Here is a 27295-nt window from a genome sequence, read left to right as displayed (position 1 = left end):
CTCAACCGACTGAGCCACCCAGGCGCCCCAGGATTTGTACAGTTTTACAGCGTATTTTAATAAAACTAATTTAGTTTTGGTAACTGTCATTCAGCATCCACCTTGCTCTCCTTGCTTCTGTTTGTATTCTCAAATGTACTGTCCCAGCCATTCCTTTTCTCTGTCTGAAAATGCAGTAGCTTATATGTGTTCTTTCCTATGTCAAAGAAAGAATTCCCCTGACTGTCCATGGAACCATTCCTTTCTGGAGCCTACCCAATTCTGACCTATTGGACTTCTCTCAGTGTTTGATAGCCTTCCAGCTGCCACTGGATGCCTTGAGCATCCCCTCGAAGGTGTGGGACACAGGTTTTTTGTCTTTGCTATTATGATTAAAATTCTATTTCTCCTTAGCATTTCTGCCCTAAATATTAAACTTGCAAAAACTAGTAGGTTTATGACCTGTAGCCCTGCCCCATATTAAGATTTCTGTCCACTAGGGAACTTTGTTGCCATTTCATCATGAGCAACCACATAGGAATTTGTGAGATTTTCTCTCATTGTTTGCTGGGCGTGAGCTAACTCTGCCATTAATGTCTTTTTAGTGTGGGAATTTTGCTGTCCTGGTGGATCTTCACATATTGCCGCAAGGTTCAAACAAAGATACCAGCTGGTTTTCTGAACAGAAGAAAGAGGTACCACAAAACTTTTCACTGTTTAAATGCAATAGCTGATGCTCAAAGAAATATTAACTCTTTCAGCTTTCATTTTCATCAGTAGGCAAAAAATACTGAGTGATATTTAACCCTTGAAAAATAGTTGTATTCCCAATGACAGACCTGCTTTTTTTCCTTAAGAGAGTGACACATCTATGTATTTCATATGCTATATTATTTAAGCCAGAAATATTCTACCTCTTTGTTTTGAGGGAAAGGGCTCTTTATATTTAAGAAGACATTAAAGTGACTGTTCCAGGCAACCAGGGACTTTAATCTACCTGGTTGTAAAGGACAGACCTAGCCCCTGAAGCAGGCGTGAGGTGAACACAAGGCTGATCTTTCACACCTTGAGATTAAATTCTTATTTAAATCTTAAATTCTCAATGTCTGCGCTTTTGTCTTCTACCATCCTTTTATTAACATGAGTCTTTGACAGTAAATGTGGAGGTGTTGGACTGTATTCCTTCTCACAATAGTCTGTCAGGGAAGCCTATGGCCAGATGGTCATGTGACTGGGAGCATGGTGTTTGACCTCCTGGGCCTCAGTCTCCTCATCTGCAAATGAAAAAGTTCGACCAGAGGTCAGCTGAGTCACCACTGGCTCTCCATTTCCGTGATCCCACCCAAGTGCTGCTGTGGCAGAGAGTTGGAGAGTGCATCTGGCTTTCATCACGTGCTCTGCTTCCTCCTCCATATCCTTGTCCTCCAGAGCAGGGATAGCGAGGCAGGCAGTGGCTTTCATGTAACTTTCAGAGTATTACAGCACTTTGTGACCTCCATATTTGTCACAACAGCTTTTTAGAGCCAGAAATAAAAACAAGTTTTACTGAAAGGTAGTATACGGAGAAGAATTTGCTGATAGTGGCAACAAAAGCAAGCCCAAAATCCTTTACTGTGGTAACTGTTTTCAGTCAACTTTTGACGATTACTAGGAAAAAAAATCTCCCCCAAAGAAAATTTATAAGTAATACATTTTCAGTCAAAAGGTAATGATATAATCAGCACTTGGCTGTCACGGTATTGCCAAGGATACCTGGTGGCCCAACAGCTGGGAGAAGGCAGGCACAAGATTCGGTATAATGGGATTTACCATTCAGGTTAATAAATTATCCTCTTCAGGTCTTAGCATTTAGTATGCTGGCATCTCCTACGACACTTCAACTCCATGTAATTCCAAGATTTGGCTTACCAACAACACATGTCCCTGTGGTTCAAAATGGTTCCTTTATTTCCCCCAAAGTGACTAATGCTCACCTTAAGGAGACCTCACCCCAAAAGGCTTCTGACTTGACTGACATTAACAGCATTCTAGAATCCACTGTTCTAGACCCAGCCTGTTGTCCATTTTCTTCCAGCTTTACCACCTCACCCTTAGCTCTCTCTTGTTGATATTTAGTCAGTTTTGCCAAGTCCTTTGATTTGGAGCCTTTAAAATAAAGCTACGAATATGTGAGTCACCTCCTACCCAGAGCATGAGGCTAGGTTTTTCCAGGGAGCCACACACAGCTGTGCCGCTCCACCTAGTCCTAACGTCCGGGCAGCAAGGCATGACTTAGCAAAGGTGGTCCGAGCACGATGGGACCTGCACATGGCTGGTGTTGGCTTGGCTGCAGTGTTGGCTCCAGCATTATGCCAGGAAGCCAGGCTTCCCTCTCAGAGCAAAGCAGATGGTTTGCTGCATATACTTGAAGTTGTTCCTTTAAAGTTTGTTCATGGACATGAAAATTGCTCCGAGACAGAGAGAGACAGAGACAGAGAAGGAAGAAAAGCTAGTGAAGGAAGGATATGACTTTAGTCTCTATTCAGTGCCTCAGTGCTTTCATCTTTTTTTATCATTAGATCATCTCATGATTGGGATTTCATGAGCAATCAATTTGATTGCATTTGAGCAGTCACTTTATATAGTGAAAGTCTTAAGAATGTCCAGTTCCTTTTCAGAAAAGGGAACTAATTGTATGGATTAAAGCCATGTTTATTTTGAGTCCAGCACGAGTAGTCTTTGTACCCAAACAGTCCAGCTCGAACTGTTTCATTTGTAAACTTGAGGAAGCATGTTGGAGCCCTTTTTAGCCTAGAAATACCCTGTATATCTCTGTCTTCTTGCTCATCGATTTCAGCGTGGTCTTTTTATCTGCCCGTCCAGTTTAGCTGGGACTTTGTCTTTTCTTGCATTGCTGTGGTTCTGAAGGGAATGCTTCGCCAAGTGTGGTGTGGTCAGTTACTAGGTTATCTTGACCACATTGCACATGGTCTACCTTCCATTCGTCAAACCTGACTCATGGAAGGAAAGCCCCGTAACTATAGGGAGAAAGTTTGTGTTGTATGGGCCTTTGTTTTATTTTTGTCGTACTATTTTTAGTTCTAGCCTTATAGGGCATTTATGGCTAAATTTTAACAATCTTTGTTTCCATGTATGTCTTTCACATATTTTCTAGCTCAGTCATAGTTGAACCCTGCATGTGAAGCAAAATTCTTTAATTGTTAAAACAACAGTATGGGGCAAGGCTGCCTTTCTGTTGTGTGAACAATGCCAGAATGCTCAACTGTAAACGGATCTCTCTCTATTCCACAAGGCACTGCATCTTTGGGCTGCAAAATGAGAGCAGAAGAGAGATCAGTGTTTATATTTTATGTACAATTTCCCATTTGTGAATTAAATCAAGGATTTTCACTACTGTTGAGGAGTGTCTGTATTTGCAATAAAAGAAAAGTTTGGCTATCATTGCCCTTCAGGGCTTCTTAAAATTTTGTTCTCGTTTTAATTTTTGAAAATCATAAGAGATAAACCTGAGATGGCATTGAAGAAATTAGTGAAACAGGTTTGAGTTGACCTCGGCAACTCTGAGCCTTCTGCAGTCTGGGAATTGGACCAGAATTATTAGTCCTTACACACCAGTTCTTAATCGAAGATAAGAAATTTAGATTTGTGTGCCATTTTTTCCCCCTTTATCTACATTGGCTACATGCCACCTAAAGTGGACAGTGTCTTCCCATCATGTGGTAGACTTTTTAGAGTTTTGTCTTTCTTTTCATAAGTAACACTGATATATAAAAAAATAACACATTCCAGAAATTTGCTAGTGTTGTGGTACATTGACATTGAATTAAAACCATGTGTTTCTGTTGCCTAATAAATATTAATCTACTTTAAAGAAATGTGAGAAGTTAAATTATTTTCACCATGAATCGGTGGATATAGTGCAGTTTTCACAAAAGCAAATGGGCACACACAGTATCAATAAGAGCATGGAAGAAAATCACATTACTGATTTCTTAGTTCTGTCTTCAGCCCATCATTCGGTGCTGTTCCTTTTTCAGTAGATTTCTAAACCTGCAGCCAGAAACTAATGAATGAAGGATGGTGGATGTTTAGGTTAGGTTAAGAAAAGTATTGAACCAAGTTTGAAAAATGGGAAATATTCGCATAAAAATTGCTGTGGCCTCTTCTCTTGAACAGACCAGAAGAGCTGATGACCAGCTGATGACCCCCCTCCCCCACCTAGCATCCCCACATGACAATAGTCCACTGAAGCCGTGGGCGGGGCTGCCCCTGCTGGCTGGGTGGGGTCACAGTGAGATGCTCCACCTCCTGGATCCTTCCCTCATCCACAGTCTTGCCTGGCCACAGTGGGCACTTCACTGCTTTTACCTTCCTTTTAGAAATGTGGAGCTGAAGCAGAGGGAAATTAAATGAATTTCTCAGATCACAGACTGAACCAACATGGTTTTGAGCAAACCTCAGTAGCAAACTTAAACCTGGGGTGATACCCATGAGCACAGATAGCATTCTTTTCAGCTTTCACAGCTAAGTAAAAAAGCAAACGAAATGAAATGTTCAGTGTTGACTTTTTAATATGCACAATGTTGTCTCTTTGCATTTCATTAAATGAGAGAATTATATCTCATTTTTTAACTTGCTTTAGGAAGTCTGTTTACTGTTAAAAGAAACCATTGATTCAAGAGTTAAGGAGTACTTGGAAGTTCGTAAACAGCACAGGCCATCAAATACAGAATTCACAAGATCCAGTCCCTTGACCTTAAAAGGTAGGCACAGAGTACTTTGATTTTGGATAAAATTTCTGCTTTGTAGAGATGGCAATTATGTTTGACTCTGACTGACATGTTAGTACAGTGATACATTTAAAAAATATGTTCTAATGAAGATGCTTTGTTTGGGTAAGGAAAATTAACCAAAAAGCCCTGGAGGGCTTTTAATGGTAAGCAAAAAACATAAAAATGGAAAATAAAACATTCCTAAGGAAACTGTACTTTAAGGGACTTTTTTTTTGACAAGTAGTCTTACAAATAGATTTACATTAATACTGACTTGATTTGCGGCTTTATGCTTTTTTAAGTGCTTTCATATATATGACACCCTATTTGAGAGGTTCTCAACTGGGGGTAGTCTTGCAGGAGGGGACATTTGGTAATGTCTGCAGACAGTTTTGGTTGTCATCACTGAAGTCGGAGGGGTTGGCAGGAAGCTACTGGCATCTAGTGAGTTAGAAGCCAAGGATGTCACTAAATATCCTGCAATACACAAGACAGTCCCTCACAACAAGGCATTATCTGGCCCAAAACATCAAGGGCACTGAGGTTGAACTATCCTGCACTATTTCCTAACAACACTTTGAGAATGGTGATGTCCGAGTTGTAGGTGAAGAAGCTGAGGGTCTACAAGATTAAGAGCTCGCCCAAATAAAAGATCATCTTTTTGAGGATCGAGATGACCTTGTTTATTTGGCATCCCTCCCCCACCCCCCCCAACACTGTCCCCCTCCCTGCCTTACTTAGCCCAGTGCTTGATACACATATTCAGTGACCTGTTGAAGGAAAGCATACTTGGGTGACAAGTGGCAGAACCTGATCCCAGATCCAGCTCTTCTCACTCCCAGCCCACTGTTCTTTCCACCTATCATTGCCGTGTTTTTAATTTTTTCTACTTTAGGTTGGCATTTTGTAACACTCTTTTGTGGTACAAGTACAGTCAACCTTGTGTTAATCCTCAGAGGACAGGGCTGGACTGCTGTGAACCACGTTATACTAACGTGGCATCCCCCTAGGTTATGCTAATGCAGCATCCCACCCCCCCACCCCCACTTCGTAGACATACTTAAACTACAGTGTTCACCTGGGCACAGCTGATAAGTAGGCAGACAGATTAATTTAACCCAAACTCAAAGCCTTGAATGGAATTTTCAGTCTAAACAATTTTGTGTTAGGTGACATTTTCTGGAATTTCACTTAGTAGTAGGATAAAGCTTGAGAAAAGCCATAGGAGCCTGCATCCTTTGTACTCCAACAGACCTGGCTAGTTTCATTTTCTGACTTGTACAAAAGGAGAAGGAACAGAGAAGGTTCTCAGACCTCCATTTCTGGCGTGCACGTGGCGTGGTCAGTACTGATTCTCAACTAGCCCTTCCCCTGCCTTCCTCTACTACTGAGTGGAAAATGCTAAATACTCAATTTTCCAGCCTGGTAGGGTACATGTGTTGTGTGTTGTTCTGGCCCCAAGATGAAAATCAAAGTCTTTGTTGGGCTCATGTGGGCAATAAGTTTTTTATTTTATTTTATTTTATTTTATTTTATTTTATTTTATTTTATTTTATTTTATTTTTTTATTTTATATATTTTTAAGAAGTTTGTTTTTAAACAGAAAAGGGATCATTCTGTACAATTTTATAACCTATTTTTTTCACCTAACATAATATAGAAATTCTTTAAAACACGTACATGACCATTTTTATTTTCTTTTTCAACGTTTATTTATTTATTTTTTGTGGGGGGACAGAGAGAGACAGAGCATGAACGGGGGAGGGGCAGAGAGAGAGGGAGATACAGAATCGGAAACAGGCTCCAGGCTCTGAGCCATCAGCCCAGAGCCTGACGCGGGGCTTGAACTCACGGACCGCGAGATCGTGACCTGGCTGAAGTCGGACGCTTAACCGACTGCGCCACCCAGGCGCCCCTACATGACCATTTTTAAAAAAATTGTTTTAATGTGGTAAACTATACATATCATAAAATTTACCATTGTAACCATTTTCAAGTGTGTAGTTTAGTGGCATTAAGTACATTCACGTTGTTGTGCAGCTACTGCCACTTTCCATTGCCAGAACTTTTCATTGTCCCAAACTGGAATCCTTTACCCATTAAAGAATAACTCCCCATCGGGTGGGAGGGAGGGAAGGGTGGGTGATGGGTATTGGGGAGGGCACCTTTTGGGATGAGCACTGGGTGTTGTATGGAAACCAATTTGACAATAAATGTCATATTAAGAAAAAAAAAAAAAGAGTAACTCCCCATCAGTCTCTTCCCTAGTCTCTTGTAACCAGTATTCTGCTTTCTGACTTTATGAATTTAGGTACTTGAGGTACCTCCTATAATGGAATCATACAGTATTTATCCTTTTGTGTCTCACTTTTTCACTTAGCATAATGTTTTCAAAGTACCTCCCTATTATAGCATTTATCAGAATTTTCTTTGTTTTTAATGTTTATTTATTTTCAAGAGAGAGACAGAGACAGTGTAAGCAGGGGAGGGGCAGAGAGAGAGGGAGACACAGAATCTGAAGCAGGCTCCAGGCTCTGAGCTATAAGCACAGAGCCCAACGCGGGGCTCGAACTCACAGACTGTGAGATCATAACCTGAGCCGAAGTCAGACGCTCAACCGACTGAGCTACCCAGGCGCCCCAAGAATTTTCTTTGTTTTTAAAGCCAAATAGTATTCACACTCACACACACACACACACACACACACACACACACACACACACACACATATTGTGTTTATTTGTTCATCTGTCACAGGATACTTGAGTTATTTCTACCATTTGGTTGTTGTGAATAATGCTGCTATGAACTTTTGTGTTCAGATACTTCTTTGAGTCCCTGCTTTCTGAGTCTCTGGCTGTATACCTCACAGTGGACTTGCCAGATTATATGGTCATTATTGGTTTAATTTTTTTGAGGAACTGTTATCCTGTTTTCCACAGTGACTACGTTTTACATTCTCACCAAGAATGGATCCCAGTTTCTCCATAATCTTGCCGGTACTTATTTTCTCTGGTTTTGATAATAGCCATCCTAACAGTTGTGAAGTGGTATCTTATTGTGGCTTCAGTTTGTGTTTCCCTCATGGGTAGTGATTTTAACCATCTTTTCATGTACTTATTGACTATTTGTATATCTTCTTTGGGGAAATGTCTGTCTGTGTCATTGGCCTGTTTTTTAATTGGGTTGCTTGCTTTTTTGTTTTTGAGTTGGAGGAGTTCTTTTATATATTCTGGATATTAATTCCTTATCAGGTATATGACCTGCAAATATTTTCTCCCATTGTGTGTTGCTTTTTCACTCTCGATAGTGTCCTTTGATGTGCGAATATTTTAAGTTTTGATGTAGTCAATTTATTTCATATTTTGCCACCTGTGCTTCATTACTGAATCCAGTGACATGAAGCTTTTCAAAAATTGTGTTTTCTTCTAAGAGCTTTATAGGTTTTATAGGTTTTGTTGCTTTTCATTATGTCTTTGATCCATTTTGAGTTAATTTTAAGGAAATGGTCCAACTATATTCCTTTGTACATAGATATTCAGTTGTCCCACCACCATGTGTTGGAAAGTCTGTCCTTTCCCCCATCAAGTGGTCGTGGCACCCTTATTGGAAATCTTTGATCATAAATGTGAGAGTTTAGGGGTGCCCGGGTGGCTCAGTTGGTTAACTGTTTGACTTCAACTCAGGTTATGATCTCATGCTTCATGAGTTTGAGCCCCATGTCAGACTCTGTGCTGACAGCTCAGAGCCTGGAGCCTGCTTTGGATTCTGTGTCTCCCTCTCTCTCTCTGCCCCTCCCCCGCTCATGTTCTGTCTGTCTCTCTCTGTCTCTCTCAAAAATAAACATTAGAAATTTAAAAAAAAATAAATAAATGTGAGAGTTTATTTCTGGGCTCTCTGTTCTATTCCATTATTCTAGATGTCTGTCTTTATGCCATTACCACACTGTTTTGGTTACCATAACTTTGTAGTAAATTTGGAAATTAGGAAATAGGAGTCTTCCAACTTTCTTAATGGTTTTCAGAATTGTTTTGGCTATGCAGGGTTCACATCACCATTTTTAATGTATGTAGTATTCCATTAAATATCCATACTCTCTTTTATTGGTGGGACATTTAGGTTGCATCTAATGTTTACACTGTCATAAACAGCAGTACAGCAAATATCCTGATGATATACATGTTTGCACACTTCAATTTCTTTATAATGTTTTTATTTTAATGTTCATATTTTTATTAGTTTATAAATACTCCTTAAGGATATGAATACTTTGTATGTTTTATATGCTGCAAGTTTGTCATTTGCCTTTGACTTGGTTTATTTAACTGCGCAAGCACAAACAAGGAGAAGCCTGTGTTTGCCTCCTGGAGCCTCCAGTGACTGGCCACTTGTGGGATGAGCACTGGCTTCCCTGTACTGAGATAAGTAGTGAGTGCCAGAGGGAGGCAAGATGATATAATGCACCGCTCTATTGTTCACTCTGTAGGAGAAAAGCTGTGTTAAGTATTCCTCGCTGAAAGTTAACTTGGAGCGAAAGCACTATCTTCCCTTTCCTTTCTACTTCTGCTAACAGTTAATCTTTAATGGAGCATGTCTTGTGATGTTCATACCTTAGCCAGTCCCCTCCTTTGCTGCCATCAAGCAGTCCCTGCTCCCGCCTCCCCTGGATACCTGCGCCCCCACAGCAGCCCCCTGGCTGGCTTCCTTGCGCCTGCTCTGGCCAGTGCCTCGCCTGCTCTTCACACTTCATTCAGTTCGTGTTATCCCTTAAAATCAGAGGTCTGATCTTGTGAACCTCTTCCCCACGGCTCCAAGGGTGCAAGCTAGGGTCCTTCGAGTAGCTGCCTGTCCAGCCTCATCTTGTCTCACTTTTTCCTTCTTTCTTGCTCCAGTCATAGCAGCTTAATTCCTTTCTTCCAAATCTCCATTCTTCTACTCATCTTGGGGCCTCTGCCCATGTTGGAGCCCTGGTCTCCACTTTCCCTGTGCTCAGTCTTCTCTCTGCTCAAAATCACTCCTCAGGAAGCTTATCCTGGAGACAGGTCTCCTTGTTATAGGCCCACAAGCATCCTGAACACCATTCCATGAATGTCTGTCTCTCCACAGACATGTAAGCCGCCTGAAGACAGGCTCTGCCCCTTTTATTACCATTGTGTCTCCAGCTTGGAGGACATTTTCTGCTTTGCAGTAGGTACTTAAATGCTTATACAGATGATAAATTACACACATGTTATATCTTTCCTCTTCCTAGTAAGGTCAAGGGTTTCCATAACCTCCCCATCCTGCCTTGTCTCCTCCTGCTACTCACTTTCCTGTCTCCCACAAGCCTGCATTCCTTATCCCTCTGCCTTTACATTTACAGGTTTTACCTTTGTCTGGAAAGCTCCTACTTAACCTTTAAGACCCAACTTAAATATTAGTTCTCCAAAGTCTTTCTCAGTTTGTCTTCTTCTGGCACTTACCACCTTTAATGTATTTGTCACATTGTACTGTGACTGTGTTATAATCAGTTTACCTTTCTCCCACTCCTTCACTGGCAAAGATCGATTCTTTGCCACCCACAAAACCACTTTTCTTCTTCACTTTGCTGCATAACTCTAGAGCGTAAGCAGATAACTCTGTTTCTGGTTATAGGTGTTTAACGTCATACTCACCGGTTAATTTCCAAAAGGAAAGAGCATTGTTCATCTGTGTCTACCACAAGGTTCCTTTTCACAAAGAGGTTCATCTTGCTCTAGGCTGTGTGTACCTGCAGGGACGAAGTGGATACACGCACCGATATACTGCCACCTTGTATTGTTTATTAACAGCACCACATAAAAATGGAATCTGAATACGTGCTTTTACTCTTGCCTCAGAGCCAAAGACATCTCTCTACATTTATCTAACTGCCTGTTCTCAGCTGTTCCCATAATCTTACTTAAATGCCTTTTTCAAGAGCAATTTCAAAGCCACTAACCGTAAGGCCTTGCCTATTTCCTCCTCAGTATCCAGTTCTTTGTCTCATGTTCCCTGAAAATAGAGTTGTCGTTACTGTTTGGTGGTTTGGATGAATGTGAGTGGTTTATGCTTTTGTGTAAAGCAGAAAACTTCTCTCATTTGCATGAGTTTCTTACCTTTTTCTATTTCTAGATCCATGTGACAATAATGTGCCTCATCACAGTACAGATACTCAGCACACAGTGCTGGCTGAGCTGAAGTCTCTAGGTAACTTTGCTGATTACTCAGATAAAATTTAGTATTATTCATGCTCTGAGTTTTTTTTTTATAAAAAAATAGCATAAATGGTTTTGAGACCATTTCCTTAATCTTACAATATAAAGGACCACGGTAAGTATTGACAAACTCAGCAGACAGCATAGCACAGACATTTGCTGATAGCTTCATCTTTGTAAAGTCACCTGTCATTTCAACAGATTCAGTAAAAATTAATGTTGTGATAAAGTTTTTTAAAAGACTTCACTGTCGATTTCTGTCAATTCTGTCTCATTAATGTTTTCCCCTTAGCCTTGCCAGTGCTAGGTATTACAGTGTTTTAATTTTTCCCAGTTTGACAGGCCAAAAATCAGACAAGGAGATGCTGTGCTTTGATTTTTGTCTTTCACTTTAATGTACATATTGACTAAACTGCATATTTACAGCTGTTGCTCATCTTTGTATTGGGTTGTTTGCCTTTTTCTTCTTAATTTTTTCTCTTGTTCCCATTGTCCCTTCCTTGGTCAAGGCCTTCTTAATCAGCCCTTGAATTACTGCCACAGCCTCCTGATTTTCCTTCCAATTCATCCACACCTCTGCTGCCAGAGTGGTCTTTCGAAAACAAAACTGTGATAGTCTCCAGCTTAAAACCTTCTGTGGTCAGGAACCTTAATTGCCTAATATCCTTTATTTAATTTCATTTCTGCTTGAGACTAGTAGAATGGGTCTCGTTCTTAAGCGGAGTCAATTAAAGACATTATTAGATAGCTCACAGGATGTACCTGTGGGAGGCCTCCAAAGGCACACAGGCAGCAAAGCGTCAGCCATGAGATGAGGATGGCTTTGGTACATGTGCCATTTCAGCTACAGTCAAGACCGGGTATCAACCTCCACCCCAGTCTGAAGAAGATTGATTTCCGGGCACGTGGCCACAGCACCATGCTGCCCCTTGTGAGCCACTGCAATGTGAAACTAGGTCCCATGGCGTACCCTCCTTGCAGGTAAGCCACGAAGGACAGAATGTTTGTCTCTTCCCTTGGCAAAGTGAGATGTTACAACGTGGGAAGTTGCCAAAACCCAGGGAGGATGGTCAGAAGTTTTGGTGAGTGGACACAAGTTACAAAATAACCACTCAAGTTTTCCTCTTGGCTTCCTTCGTCCACAAACTTCCAAACAACAGGCTTCTGCCTAAAGACACAGTTCTCCCAATGGCAAAGGAAGTAAGCTCAGCATCTCCTCTGAGACAGAGAGACAGACAGACAGACAGACAGACAGACAGAGAGAACCCAGAGTCTCATGCTCTAGTCCAAACCCAGGCTTCCTGGGTGATGTTCATTCACAGCTCACATTTGTTAATTTATTGACTAAGTTAAGAAGTTTACATACCTTGCATAGAATAGTAAGGAAACACAAAGCTAAAAAACTTAGTTAACATATAAATATATACACGATACAGCGAGGATGACAGGATAGGAAGATGCCACCATTCTAACTTTTGCAATAAATAGTTGGTGTTTGGGGCGCCTGGGTGGCGCAGTCGGTTAGGCGTCCGACTTCAGCCAGGTCACGATCTCGCGGTCCGTGAGTTCGAGCCCCGCGTCAGGCTCTGGGCTGATGGCTCAGAGCCTGGGGCCTGTTTCCGATTCTGTGTCTCCCTCTCTCTCTGCCCCTCCCCCGTTCATGCTCTGTCTCTCTCTGTCCCAAAAATAAATAAACGTTGAAAAAAAAATTAAAAAAAAAATAGTTGGTGTTTGTATCTGCCTTCCTTTAACATTTATTTCATATTCCCCTGGCCCTTAGCCAGTACCTCAGCTGATCAGGATTCTTTACCTGGCAAGGTGATCCAAACTTTCATTGGGATTTGGGCCAGCGGTGGTCCTGCCTTTATGAGGTTGCCACAGTTCTCATTAACTTTTAACACTGGAAATGCGCCACTAGATAGAGCCGTTATACTCCCCGTGTTTTATCCACTTGCATCTATTTTGTCATTATGGGCCAACGTTTCTACTCCCCTTTTGGTCTGTTTGTCTAATGGCGTAAAAAACCTGGAGTTATGCGGCACATTTAACCCTCAGCCTGGGTCATTGTTATCCTCTCTGTTCCAGTCTTCCTTTGAATACCAATGAAGCACAGTCATGAGGATGGAAAGCGAGCTTTTGCTGAGGTGGTCACTTCCCACTTCCACTCCCTGGTTCCAGGAATTCTTGCCAAGGGAACACATATTATTCTTCTGGTCACAGCATGTAGTAGATCTTTTAGGACTTCACCCCAGTTTGTATCACAACTGAATTTTCAGTAGACCCTTCTACCACTCTGTAAGGCCAGCTGCATTTGATCCTTGCTTGGTTGCTTAGTAGGACCACTGAATTTTATGAATATACTCGCTTATTTGTAAAATGAGTTTCTTGGTCAGAAACACTGTGGCGGTGATAGTGAGTGAGGCCTTCAGTAAGTCCGTGGGTGACGTGGCTGCCAAAAACATGGCAGACATAGAAAACACATCCAAATCCCAAATAAAGGGTCCATTCCAGTGAAGGTATTGTCTCCTCTGTAATGAAAGAGGTCCATTATAATCACCCACCACCACTGACCATGGGCCCATCTTCTTACAATAAGAGAGTTGGTAGAGAGACTCCTCCTGTTAATTGTTGCTGTTGGTAGATTTGGCATTTGGCAGGGCTCCGTGTGGGTGAGGTTAAGTCCATGTTGTTGAGTCCAAGCATAATATTCATCCTTGCCACCAAGGCCACATGGCTCATGAGCCCTTTAAGCAGATAATCTGGCACCTGGGGTAAGAGGCTGGCCAACATCCATGTGCAGGTCATTTTGTCCAGCTCATTACAAGAACTTCTTAATGGAGTCTTTTGGAGAACATTCACATAAGGTACACATACTTTCACACACACTCCACGTAGCTTTTCCCCAAATGTCCTTGACACCAGTCCTTCTGAGTTCTTACCAGTGAATGAGTGAATGAATATGTGTGTGTGTGTGTGTGTGTGTGTGTGTGTGTGTGTGTGTGCGCATGTGCGTGCGCGCGCACACACACACACACACACACACACACACATTCTTCAGGCTATCTTTCCTTAAAGGCCAAATGGACCCAAAGTGTACTCTTGAACATTCTGCCCACTGGACAGATTTTGTTTCTCCACCCCAAATGAGGTTATATCACTGCATTCATTCGCTTCTGGTTGATACTATCCTGTTGAGCAGAGCCATTGATTAGCCAGGCACAAATTTTTATCTGCTAATAAACTGGTCACTCAAGCTGTCACTCTTCCAGGTCATTTAATTAGGTCAAAGAAACACAAACATACCTACAACTGTTTGAGCTTATTTCTTAGTAGTAAGAGTTGCAGGGTGCAAAAACTTGAATGAACTCTTTGACAGAGTGAACTCTTTGATTTCCAGGGATTAGTATTGCTTTTGGTTTTGATGGGGAAAGGGAACTCCAGAGACTTTTTTTTTTTGGCTTTTCCTTACTATGTAGCACTCCATGAGACATGGAGTCCAAGTTTAGTCCAAGTCCAACATGGTTGCAGGATAAGTTTATCCCAATTATGTACTCATCAAATGAGAAGAGAAGTACAGATTTTCACGGACCCGCCAGGCCCTCTGGGAGATTAATTGAAACAAGTTTCTACTTATCACACTCTGGGGATCATAATGGAGATCTGGAACCCCAAGAGTTAGCATTGTCTCCGAGCCAATGTCTAATCATTCTCAAAAATTCTGGTTATTCCCCTTTTCTCATTGCACAGGAACTGTAGTAAATAGCTGTACATCCCAAGTGAAAGATTTATAGTCCAGACTTGAGTGATGCCTGGCTTTCTATTCAAGGAGATACAGTTCTGAGAACTGAGTCAAATCTGGGGACTGGGTAAGAGGCTGTGGCTCTCCTTCAAGGTAGCCCAGGTCAGGCCCCTGTTCACCAGACCTAGACTTTTTTTCTATTATATAATGTATTAATTTGCTAGGGCTCCCATAAAAAATTACCACCAACTGGGTGACTTAGACAAATTTATTTTCTCATAGTTCTGGAAGCTGGAATTCTGAGACCAAGGTGTCAGCAGGGTTGGTTTCTTTTGAGGCCTCTCTCCCTGGCTTGTAGATGTGGCCATTTTCTCCCTTTGGCTTCACGTGATTTTCCCTTTATTTGTATCTGTGTTCTGTTTTCCTTTTATGTAATACAGACACCAGTCATACTGGATTCAGGCCCACTCTAATGACCTCATTTTAGCTTAATTACCTCTTTAAAGATTCTGTATCCAAATACAGTTGCCTTCTGAGGTGGTGGGGATTAGGATTTCAACATAGGAGTTTTGGAGAGATACAGTTCAGCCTATAGCATACAGTTTAAGTAGAGCCTAAAGTATGCTTTCCATTTTATTCGGAGTTATGGACATATCTGTTAACCAATAAGCCAAAGATGTCAGTGGATTGAGCCACTGACAGAGTTCCTCCCAAGGTTACTACTGAGTTGTGGCCCTCTAGTGGACCAAGTGACTTGGCCAGCCATGGGCCTTAGTTGACTACAGATTTTAGGCTATCCAGTCACCAGATGACACATCCACTTTGGGCTTTCATGGTCTGTAGACACCATGTCTGTCATGGTCATTAGCCTTCTCAGCAACTACCTCTCATGCCCCAAGGTGGCTGCCTGCCCAGGAACAGGCCTGGCAGTAGTGTCCTCTCCATGTTGGCCCCCCACCATTGTGCAGAGCGTTCTGGGGAATATAGGGCAATCACTTGGCACAGGCTGGAAGTGGCAAACATTTTAGTACCAGATTCAGGCACCAAGCAGTCTGACTATTCAGGAGAATGCTAGGCAAGCCAACTGCCCAGTGCTTATAGATTTTGCTAGACCTACAACTGGACCCATGGGAGGCCAAGTTCAAGAGGAGCCCCTCTCTTCCAAGAGGGAGAGGAGTCGCTGGTCCCAGATGGCTTTGGCCAGGCAATCTTGGGAGAGCTTCTGTGGTCATTTATCAACTTGTCACTGCAGCCTGACTCACAGGCCCCAGAACATCATACTCTTACCTCTGCGTCTTTGCACATGTTGCCCTCCTCTCCCTGCAACTCTCTTCTCTTTCCACGTTGGTGGATCATCTCCTCCTCCTCCTGCAGGCCTGTGCCTGGGTGTCACTCCTCCTGAGGAGCTCTATCTGATTCTGTGCACCTCTCTCTGGGAGCTGCCTCCACCCTTTCCCATGTGCTCAGTCCACCCTCAGTGGTAGCAGCACTTACCAGTCCAGTTGCTTCCTTGCTTCCCAGACAGACTTCATTTCCTTCGAGGGCCAGGGCTCTTGTGCTGTTCAGCACCCAGTGCGGAGCCTGTTACTCAGGAGGAACGCAAGCATTGGAAGAAATAAAGGAACAAATTGTAGTTTCTGTTCACCAGTCACATGTTCATTTGTCAAGGCTTTGGGGCATGCTTCCATTGCAACATGTCTTACCCCTTCAACAAAAGGCAGAGGTGAAAGTGATCATGAGTTACAAATTATTTTTTATAATTTTTTTAAATGTTATTTATTATTGACAGAGAGAGAGACAGAGCATGAGCAGGGGAGGGGCAGAGAGAGAGAGGGAGACGCAGAATCCGAAGCAGGCTCCAGGCTCTGAGCTGTCAGCACAGAGCCCGATGCGTGGCTCGAACTCACAGACCGTGAGATCATGACCTGAGCCGAAGTAGGACGCTCAACCAACTGAGCCACCCAGGTGCCCCAGTTACAAATTATTAAATAGTAGTTTTCAATTGGTTTTCAGAAAGTCAGAACAACATCCTACCCCAGTGTAAGATTAGCTGCATTATGTCCTGGCTCTGTGGCACCTAGGGACTAAACATAGCCTCCAGAGCCCCCCATCCCAGGTTCTGTTAGCATCCATGCCCCTACTAGTTACCTGTTTCTGAGCTTTAGCCTGCTAGCCACCAGCTCTGTGCCGGGTCTGCATACCCATGGCAGATCCTTAGGGTAGCCCCTTCTAGCCAGCATTCTTAACCCTTGATCTGAAGACAAGAAACAAACTCAAGGGTGCGAGCAACTTGCCTGAGGTCACAGAGCTAGTAAGTGTCAGAGGCCATGTGGAAATGCGTCTGTCTGATATCTGGGCGGTCTTCACTGCTTCAGTATCCCGATTAAGGGGGGAGAGAGAGAGTGTGTGTGTATGTGTATAAATGTGTTTGTTTTCTCTTAATAAAACTTTCCTCTAATCATGAAAACAAAGCTGTCTTTCAGTTAACCATGTGAAAGCCAGGAGCAGTGTTCTGCCTGAACTACAATGTGAATATCTTTGTTTGGGTTTTATATCCCCTCTTCTCTGATCACAAGATGGAAAGGGAGAAACAGACCCCAAAACAGAGCTCATCTTTCTGCTCCAAGCACTTACCTCAGTGCATTGTCTAAATATTAGGGGTTCACTACATTTTTGTGTTTGTAGAGCAGTAATTTTTTTTTTACTGCCTATTATTCCATTTTGTATAACCTTGTTCTTGCATTTAACATCTAAGAAACCCAGTCCTTTGGAAAATGCCATAAAATAAATTAAATTTTCCTGGGTACTGTGGTTTCTGTCTGCAGTGGCTTTCTTTTTGGCTTTTCTTCTAAGCTGAATGCGCCTCTAAAATCTTAGCTTCCATCTTTAGCCAATGCATAGAGCCGTCTGCTCATTCTTTTGTGGCATCCAAGGTATCTTCTGTGAATGTTCAGGGCTGAATTACCAGGCTTCCTCTCTCTTCATCCACACCCACGCAGCATTCTGTGGTGGGGCACATTACCACCATGTTAGGAAATCAGTGGGTGTTCACACCAGAGGAGAAAAGGCAAGAATCGCCAAAACAAGCAAGTTCTTCCTATTCTTCCCTCTGTCTGAGAAATGTTCCCCTCCTTTCCCCAACGCCCAGTGTATGGTACCTGCCAAAGAAAGCTTTCTCTTTGCTCTTCAGACACAGGCCTGATTGTGAGCCCTGCTCTCCGGCGTCCCCATGAGTGCAAAGTTGTATATGTGCAGTTTGTTTTGGTTTGTATTTATTTTCCCAGCCCATTGAAAACAGGGCCTTTTCCTATTTAAAATAAATTTTGCAAGTGAAACACTTTTCCCTGTGAGCCCAGCCCTTCCTCCACATAAAGTGGCAGGCATTTCCCAAGAAGACAGGGGAAACTTGCCGTGAAACACCATCCATCCTTACACATTAACAACAGTAGAAATTACTGTACATCCAACAACTGTTAACCCTGAGAAAGCATAGGCCCTTGACAAACACTGCTCACTGCAGCGGCCACTTTTGACATCTGTCAGCTGTTCCCATGGAGTGTTAGCCTTCGCTCCTGTCCCGCACACCAGCTGTGGCCGCGGAGCTGGGCTGCAGTCACACAAGCAGACATGGAGGGGTCCTCAGACTAGGGCAATCAGACATGGGTGACTGAAGGGGGAGAACTGGGCCCTCGCGTGGTTTGAAAAACAGCAAAACAGCACAACACATTTTCAATTACTTACTGTTCTGGTAGATATTCTTAATATTTAGGCATTGTTTTTTTATATTCGCAGCCCTTTACAAATAGAAATGGATTTCCTTAGATTTGTCCTAGGGCGCAGTGGAAACATGTGTTTTCTTTTTACACATGTGTTTAAATAGCTTTGCTTATTATTTACATTTCTTCCCATAGTGTACTCAATAAAAACATTTTCTAGGCTTTCATCCACATGAGAAGCTTAAAGGGCAGTAATGAAAGCAAGTGCCTCTAAGCCCTCTGGTGAATGTGCCACAGTGTCAGCAAAGATGATTTTTCCAGGAAGGGGCAATTTGCAGGACTTAAAGTTTTACACTTTTTACCAAAAGTGTGCTAAAAACAGGACCGACAACACAAGATGCTTTGCATTTGCAAAATCTGGGGAGACTTTGCTAACCATTTGTTGCAATAAATGACAAGAAAACAAAATCCTTAAACCCTTTAAGCGTTAATATTTCCATTTGTTACAGTCACCTGTTGTGGAAATTGCCAGTTTCAATGGCCGGTCTTTTGTTCACTTTTCAATTTTACAAGAAATTAAAACACACAAAAGTCCCCCCCCCCCCCCCAGTATACAAAGCTTCAAAACAGGTTAGGATTCTTTCTGCCACACCAAGAGGTTATCACACTTCAGTTCAACCACCTGGAAAACTTTGCCAATGTTACCGTGAACCTTACTGGATTGATCCTACTGGCCTGTGAGTAAGCTGCTTCCATCTCTCCCACCTTACCCTTCTCCCCTAACCTCCTACCATGCACACCAAAAAGACAATGATTTTTCCCTCATAAAACAAGGTCCATATTGCCACTGCTTAGTTCCACGTTACAAAGCCAGTTCTGTTGCTTTCCTGGTGATGCAATTCCAGTATTCCTTTTGAGTCTGCATGTTCACATTTACATTTAGACTCAAGGCTCCCACATTTCTGCATATTCTGGAACTGGGCAGTTCAAAACCAGTCTACCAAATCCCCTGGGACTCTGGAGTTCCAGAAAGATCTTTGTCATCAAACGGTGATTGCAAGACCTTTTTTTTTTTTTCCTAAGGAGTTGTCCTAGTTGGCTGAGAGCCCTGCCTATTTACCAGCTCTGTGAAGACTGATGATTTATTTATTTATTTATTTTTAAATTTTTTTTTCAACGTTTATTTATTTTTGGGACAGAGAGAGACAGAGCATGAACGGGGGAGGGTCAGAGAGAGAGGGAGACACAGAATCGGAAACAGGCTCCAGGCTCTGAGCCATCAGCCCAGAGCCTGACGCGGGGCTCGAACTCACGGACCGCGAGATCGTGACCTGGCTGAAGTTGGGCGCTTAACCGACTGCGCCACCCAGGCGCCCCAAGACTGATGATTTATTACCAGATATTCATTCCAAAGGCAGATTCCATTTGGTGGTCAGGTAGAACTGGTCATCACTCTTGCCCTTCTGGGGTCCGGAGGAGAAGGGATGGAAGAGGAAGTCACTGGCCTTTCAACTGATAACAGGGCTGAGATTTAACAAAACAAAAACAAAAACAAAAACAAAAACAAAAAGACACAACGTTTCTTTTGGGGATCTGTTTTGTCACCTTATTTCTAATGGTGACAACTGAATGGGAGGCCTGTAATTCTCTCTGGTTCACCCAGTGAAAATTGTGGTTTCTCCCAGCATTCTGGGAACGTGTTCCATGTGGCACTGGCTTTGTGTTGTGCAAGTGATTTTTACGCACTTATATATTGAGGTGAGAGGTGGGGGGGCACAAGGCTAGTGAGACTCTTGTGAAGCTCCACTTTCTTCTGGTACCTCCCAGATAAAGTCATAACAAGTGGCCACCTCTCCTGTGTTGGGCAGATACTAATGAGGAAAAGCGCCTCTACTCCACCCTCCCGCTGCCACTCATAAAGCAGTGGCCTTTTCTCCTAGGGGTTGCATATAATTTTTTAATGTGTGGGATGACAAGGTAGAGTGGAAACTATTTGCCTTGGCATGTACTATTCATTTCTTGGGAGTTTTATGTGCATTATGCTACAGCATTACCCTTCCGATGTCTGGGAAGTGCCTGTAGCCCTTACCAACTTGTCTGTTCCCTTTAAATTCTTTTCCTTTGGCTGGGCTCTCCAGTCACATGCCAAGAGTTTAAGATTTGTACTAATTGAGTTTCACATCACTAATATTTAATAGCCATTAAGAAGGTTGAGAGAGAAAATAGTAGTTATCTAACAGTCTAAATATCTGTAAAAACCCTTTGATTTTAAAAGGGTACAGAGGACAGACGAGTGAAGAGGCCCTTGTTCAGGAGAACATGCAGTGGTTTAACACTTTGGGACTGAGATCCGCTAACTAAATACCTTGGGAATTGTGGGGACTACAACCCAAATGATGATGAAAAACCAGAGTGCTTTCATTTTCAAATTCCCTAACATGTCAGCCTAATAGAGTGAAAGTGGAAAATCTAAAATGAAAATATTTTTTTATGGTTACGATTCTCAGTTTACTGCTTAATTGTTTTTAATCAAAATAATTTTATACTCACTGTAATAACACCTAAAACCGGGAATATCTGTCAGTGAATCCACCACAGATTTCTGAGGTAGGTATTTTTTTGGAGTGCTTTGAGCTTCTGGGCTATTCCCAGGGAGTTGAGTAGAAAGCATATTTAATAACTACTCAGGTACATTTAATTGTGGACCTTGTTTACATTTGTTGTTCTAACACAGTGCTGTTATTACTTACAGCCAAAACTCCAGTCAGATTCAAATTTAACTATTTGATCATGAACCATGCAATCTAATGGGAAACTTGGCTTAACCTATTTTGTGAAATGTCTTGAGAACCAAATTATCCATGTCTGTGTCAAGCAAAAACAAAACTGGGTCCACATAATCTGAAACATAAAAAAATGGAAGCCTAGAACAAATGCTCATTTTACCTTTGAGTCCAAGATCAAATTGCCATTCTGGGGTCATAGGTTGGTGTGTTATGTACCTAAATGTTTATGTTTTTTTGTATTTCTGTGTGTCTTTAATAAATAATATACATATGTATATACCCACAAATACAAGTTGCTGTTAAAGAAAGTAAGAAGTTACAAGGGCTGAAAGGAGACACCAAAAATATGATTTCCTTACAAATATTTGCAGGAATTTTACTTAATTGCAACCAGAAGTCTGACCTGGAAGTGTAGTGTTTTGACCCCCGAGCTGTCTGGTTTCCTATTTGCGGTGTTTCACTCTCCGCTAACTGTGAGAAAATCTATTTTACACGGTTTTAACCCTGTATATTCTTAGAAACACTGCAGTAGAAATTATTCCCTTGGGGGAAAAGAAATTCTCATTATTTAAAGAATGACTTGTAAAGGCTTCTCTTAAATAGAAAACATTTTTGAAACACTTAGGAAATCTTTCTTCTTAAGATATATTTGAAAATAAAACAGCTTCTGGGTTTCCTTTCAAGGTAATGTGAACTTTTGGAAGACTAAAATTTTTGCAGTGTGCAAGTTTATCCTTATTTTAGTAAAATACTTTTTAATAGCAAAAGTATAGAGTTTATAAATAGTTCTCTTATGAGAAAGCTTTTTCATGCTCCCCACCCCCCCATTTCCAGCTTATTAAATCATTTTTTCCTCTAGTATTTTATTTTATTAAAAACTAAATTTTTTGATGTTTATTTTTGAGAGAGAGAGAGAGAGAGAGAGAGAGAGAGAGAGAGAGTGAGAGCACACTAGTGGGAAAGGGACAGAGAGAGGGAAATACAGAATCTGAAGCAGGCTCCAGGCTCTGAGCTGTCAGCACAGCTGAGTCGGACGCTCAACCGACTGAGCCACCCAGACACCCCATTCCTCTAGTATTTTAGAAAAGTAAAAATTAGACTGAATAAACTTTGGGGACTTGGAATTGTATATGGTATTCTTAAAAGACACCAGTGAAATTTAATTAGGATAACTGTAGGGCAAGGAGGCCTACTATTGGAAAATTATAGAATTCACACATCAAAAGCTCATAGATGGCATTTGATGAATCTAGTAAAATGATGGGGAACATTTTTTCTGTGTAGCCTCTTAGCATTTACCAGCATGATCAACCAGTCATATACCCCATTTTAGAAGTCTCTGACATTTTCAGTTAGAGGAAAGCATTCTTCCTATTTGATTTGGGGATTTCAGAATTAAGAACACAGACAGTTCCCACCAATTTAGTTGAATAGCATTTTATCCCATTCTTTTTTTGTTTGTTTAATAACAGCTTTATTGAGATATAATTTACATACCCTACAATTCACTCATTTAAAGTATACAGTTTAGGGGCACCTGGTGGCTCAGTCAGTTAAGTGTCTGACTCTTGATTTTGGCTCAGGTCATGATCTCACGGTCCTTGGGATCGAGTCCCGCATCTGGTTCTGTGCTGACAGCGTGGAGCCAGCTTGGGATTTTCTCTCTCTCCCTCTCTCTCTGCCCCTCCTTTGCTCACTCTCTCAAAAAAATAAATAAAAATAAACTTAAAAAAACTATTAAAAGGTAAAGTTTACAATTTATTGGCTTTTATATATTCACAAAGCTGTGCAACTGTCACCAGAACCCCTTTTTGAACATTTTTGTTCCTCCGTAAAGAAACTCTATACCCATTAGCAGTTACTCTCCATTTTACCCCAGCATCCTTCCCATTCCCATCCCAGAGTTTCCACCAATTTAGTTCTGTCTCTACTGATTTTTCCTACTCTGGATGTTTTATATAAATGGAGTCTTACAATATGTTGTTCTTCATAACTGGCTTTCACTTAGCATATTGTTTTCAATGTTCATCCAGGTTGTAAGCATTTACTGGTAGTACTTCATTTCTTTTTGTTGCCAAATAATATTCCATTGTGTGGATATATCACATTTTGTTTATCCATTCATCAGTTGAGGGACACTTGGATTTGCACTGTTTGGCTATTGTGAATAATGCTACTATGAATATTTGCACAGGTTTTTGAGTGGATATATGTTTTCATTTCTCATGAGTATATACCTAAAGATGGAATTTCTGGGTAATTTGTTATCTCTGTGTTTAATATGTTGAGGAACTTCCGACTTTTTCAAAGCAGCTGTACCATTTGCTATTCCTACCAAAAGTGTATGAAGATTCCATTTCCTCCACATTCTTGTCAACACTTTGTTATTTGTCATTTTGATTATAGTCATCCTAGTGGGTATGAAGTGGCTTTGATTGCGATTTTGATTTCCATTTCCCTGATGGCTAATGATGTTTACCCTGTATCCAAGTACTTATCTGCCATTTATATATCTTTTTTTGGAGAAACATCTTATTCAAATCTTTTGTTCATTTTTAAATTGACTTTTTTTTTAATTATTGAGTAGTAGGGGGTTATTTATTTATTTAAAATGTTTTATTTATTTTTCAGAGAGAGCCAGAGCACATGATGGGGAGGGGCAGAGAATAGGGGACAGAGTCTCTGAAGCAGGCTCTGCGCTGACAGCAGTGAGCTTGATGCGGGGCTCAAACTCATGAACCATAAGATAATGACCTGAGCTGGTCAGACACTCAACCAACTTAGCCACCCAGGAGCCCTGAGTTGTAGGAGTTCTTCACATATTTTAGATACAGGTCCCTTATCAGATAGATAGTTTGCAAAATTTTTCTCCTATGGACCGAAGTTTTTAATTTTGATGGTGTCCAATTTATTCAATTTTTTGTTGTTGTGGCATGTGATTTTTGTATTATATCTAAGAAACCATTGCCTAATCCCAAGCCATGAATATTTATGCCTGTGTTTTTTCCTAAGACTTTTATAGTTTTAACTCTTACATTTGTATCTTTGATCTATTTTGAGTTAATGAGTTGATTTTGTGTATGATATGAGGTAGGGTCCAGCTTTGTTCTTTTCCATGTGGTTATCCATTTGTCCCAGTACCATTTGTTGAAAAGATCTTTCTATCCCAATTTAATTGTCTTGGCCCCCTTATTGAAAATCAGTTATCAGTAAACGCAAGGATTTATTTCTGGACTCTCAGTTCTATTTCTACATGTCTGTCCTTAGGCCAGTACCAACCTATTTTAATTAGCTTTCTAGTAATGTTATGTTATTTTTTTCCCAGCAGGATTAAAGCTGGCATTCACTAATCTGGATCAAGTGTCTCTTTTAACTTAATCAGTGTAAACATCATTTAAAATTGTTATAAACACCTTATTTTTAATGAATTAATAAAATAATAATTTTGCCAAAGATTTTTTCTAGGATTTTTAGATTAAATTATACTCTTCGACAAATTCATCAACTGTATTCTACTTTAACCAAATCAGTGAGGAGAAAAGTGATCCTCAGTTTAGTCAAGATCTTCATATTAATGGAAACACACAGTGAATCATCAGTATTTGCAATGTATGACTGGGGATGCTAATGGGTCTCAGTAACTCCTGTTAAAATCCTTTACGTTAGGCTGTAAAGCTGACTACATGTCAAAGTCCAAGCACCTTTGCTTATCCCTCCCCATCTCTCCCCTGTACTTCATCTCTTCATCCTGAACTCTAAGCTTCATCTGCCTCCCAGCTGTGGTCTGACACAGACATGCCTGCAGTGCCCACCATTCTCAGCCCTTCCAGCATGGTCCTCTTGATGCCTCCAGGCTCTGCTTAGATGCTTCCCTTCCTTGGGGATGGCCTTCCCCACTTTAGTTTGTTACTCTCCCTTGTTTAGTGAGACATACCCTTTCTTGACCCCCACAGCTCCCAATGCAGGTCTTTGTTGTAGCACTTACATTGTAACCATCATCCTTTAACTGTTGTTTAACAATATTGGCCTTCCTTCCGTTTCTAAGGAATTTTCTTTTTTTCCTGAGCCCAGAGAACTTTTTTCTAGAAAAGCTGTATTTTCAGAAGAGAGCTGAGAAGAAAGTAAGGCTTTTGCTCCAATGCGTGGGAAGTGGTTTCAGTGATGGGAATCAGCAGAGTGGAGGGGTGTAGGGCAGGTAGACCAGGAAAAGCAGACCCATGGAGAGTAAGCTTGAGTAGACCCCAGGGCAAGACTGAGGAGGGGGGAGGTGATAACAGGAGGTGTGGACAGGGCTGGTGTGGAGGAAAACCCTGAGAAGAAGCAGGAGAAGCTTCTTGTAGAACCTCGGTGATGGGAGAGGCCATGGAGAGGTATGCCACTGAGAAGAGATGAAGACAAACATAGCAAGCCAGTGAAGAAGACGAAGCCAGGGCAGGAAGTGGGACAGATGGTGCAGTGCACAAGACAGAAGGAAATACACACAGGGCATTGATGCCCTTGCTTAGGTGAGTATCAGTTTGAAACTCACATCCCGCTCCAGTGCCTCACTGGCATCTCCAGGAGTCCCTCTCAGGGACTCCAAAGCACTGCACTGTCCAGTATTTTCAAGTCCCAAGTGTAAAGGCCTCCTATCATATGAACCTTCTACTAAAACCAGTGAAAGAAAGAGAGAAAGCTTCTATGAAGAAAAGAAGGCAGGACTGTGGCTGGCTTCCACTCCAGTCATGTGACCGAGAGCGGAGGGGCACCCTAAAAATGCTTGCCTTTGGAAGGTGCCCCTTAATGGCACTCTGCTCATTAAAAAAAAAAAAAAAGAAAACTTAGGGGCACCTGGGTGCCTCATTCGGTTAAGCATCTGACTTCAGCTCAGGTCATGATCTCTCAGTTCATGGGCTAGACACCTGCACTGGGTGTCTATGAGGACACATGGGAATGAGGGGAATGAGGGGAATGAGGGAATGAGGCACAACATGAAGAAAAGTAGTTCTGTGGGATGGGTATCCAAGAAGCTGGGAGATTTGGGACAATGAAACATTAAGAGAGACTTTTGTGGAGCCTCAGGGGCTGGTGAGTTCTCAGCATTCAACAAAAGGAAAAACACACAAATCAAGAGAGAAAGGGGTTTTTGTGGAGTGATGGAGCAGTGTCTACTCCTCGGGGCAGTGGAGACTGGGTCCTCTCCTGTGTATGTCTGATCTAAAGCTTTTCTATAGGCCATTAGAGTGTCAGCCCATTCGTTTCCTACTCTTTACCTCTCCATTTCTGGTATTTCCTTGATATTTCTGTTTCTTTTGAGTTCTGCTATGTACTTAAGCATGTTTTTCTTTTACCCAGATTTTGTGTGTTTTTAGCAGGAGGGTCTCCTTTATCTTTGTCAGATTCCCAATTCTGCTTTTAGACATGTGCTCCTTTAAAAAAAATTTTTTTAAATGTTTATTTATTTTTGAGGGACAGAGAGAGAGAGAGCGTGAGTGCAAGAGCGCAAATGGGGGAGGGACAGTGAGAGAGACACAGGATTTGAAGCAGGCTCCAGGCTCTGAGCTGTTAGCACAGAGCCCAACACGGAGCTCAAACTTGCAAACCGTGAGACCATGACCTCAGCTGAAGTTGGACACTTAACCAACTGAGCTACCCAGGTGCCCTGTGGACATGTGCTCCTTTTACTGCAAGGCTATATATTTTTTTAAGTATGGTGCACTTTTTACTCCATATGTAACAGGCTGGTAGTATGGCTTGAACCTGCAGACTGTATGTATATGTATCTATATCTATACCTATTTCTATAATCAGTTACATTTTCAACTTGGGCCAGTAGTCATGAAAGAACGAGGTTACCATCCCTACTTTAAATGCGATAGTGTGCTTACTTTTAAGGCTTAAGGAAGATGAGAGCTTTACAATCACCTATTAGATCATTTCTGTTTAGGTTGCTTTTTAATTGTTATCTACTTACAAAAATTATTCTAAAGATAATGGTTATAATTCACAACACAATAAAGAATGCTTTTGCATTTTTTTGTAAAATGTTATTTTCAAAGTTAGAAAATTAGAAAAGCAAACTTTAATTGTGACTTATGTTCTGAAACTT

General features: G+C 41.6%; 1 protein-coding gene across 1 annotated transcript in view; it reads left to right on the top strand.

The window, feature by feature from the left end:
- The window catches only part of SLX4IP (SLX4 interacting protein), a 178828-nt gene that overhangs the window by 111726 nt on the left and 39807 nt on the right, over nt 1-27295 (top strand). The window contains exons 3-4 of the mRNA XM_086701680.1: nt 585-674; nt 4622-4742. Of these exons, the coding sequence (XP_086557806.1) occupies nt 585-674; nt 4622-4742 (211 nt within the window). The remainder of the gene's footprint in view (nt 1-584; nt 675-4621; nt 4743-27295) is intronic.

This window comes from Puma concolor, chromosome A3, assembly GCF_028749965.1.
Source record: "Puma concolor isolate L17-30 chromosome A3, mPumCon1.1.hap2, whole genome shotgun sequence".
NCBI classification, from domain to species: Eukaryota; Metazoa; Chordata; class Mammalia; order Carnivora; family Felidae; genus Puma; species Puma concolor.
Note: the sequence above shows the minus strand (reverse complement) of the source record. Positions and strands in the feature narration are given on the sequence as shown.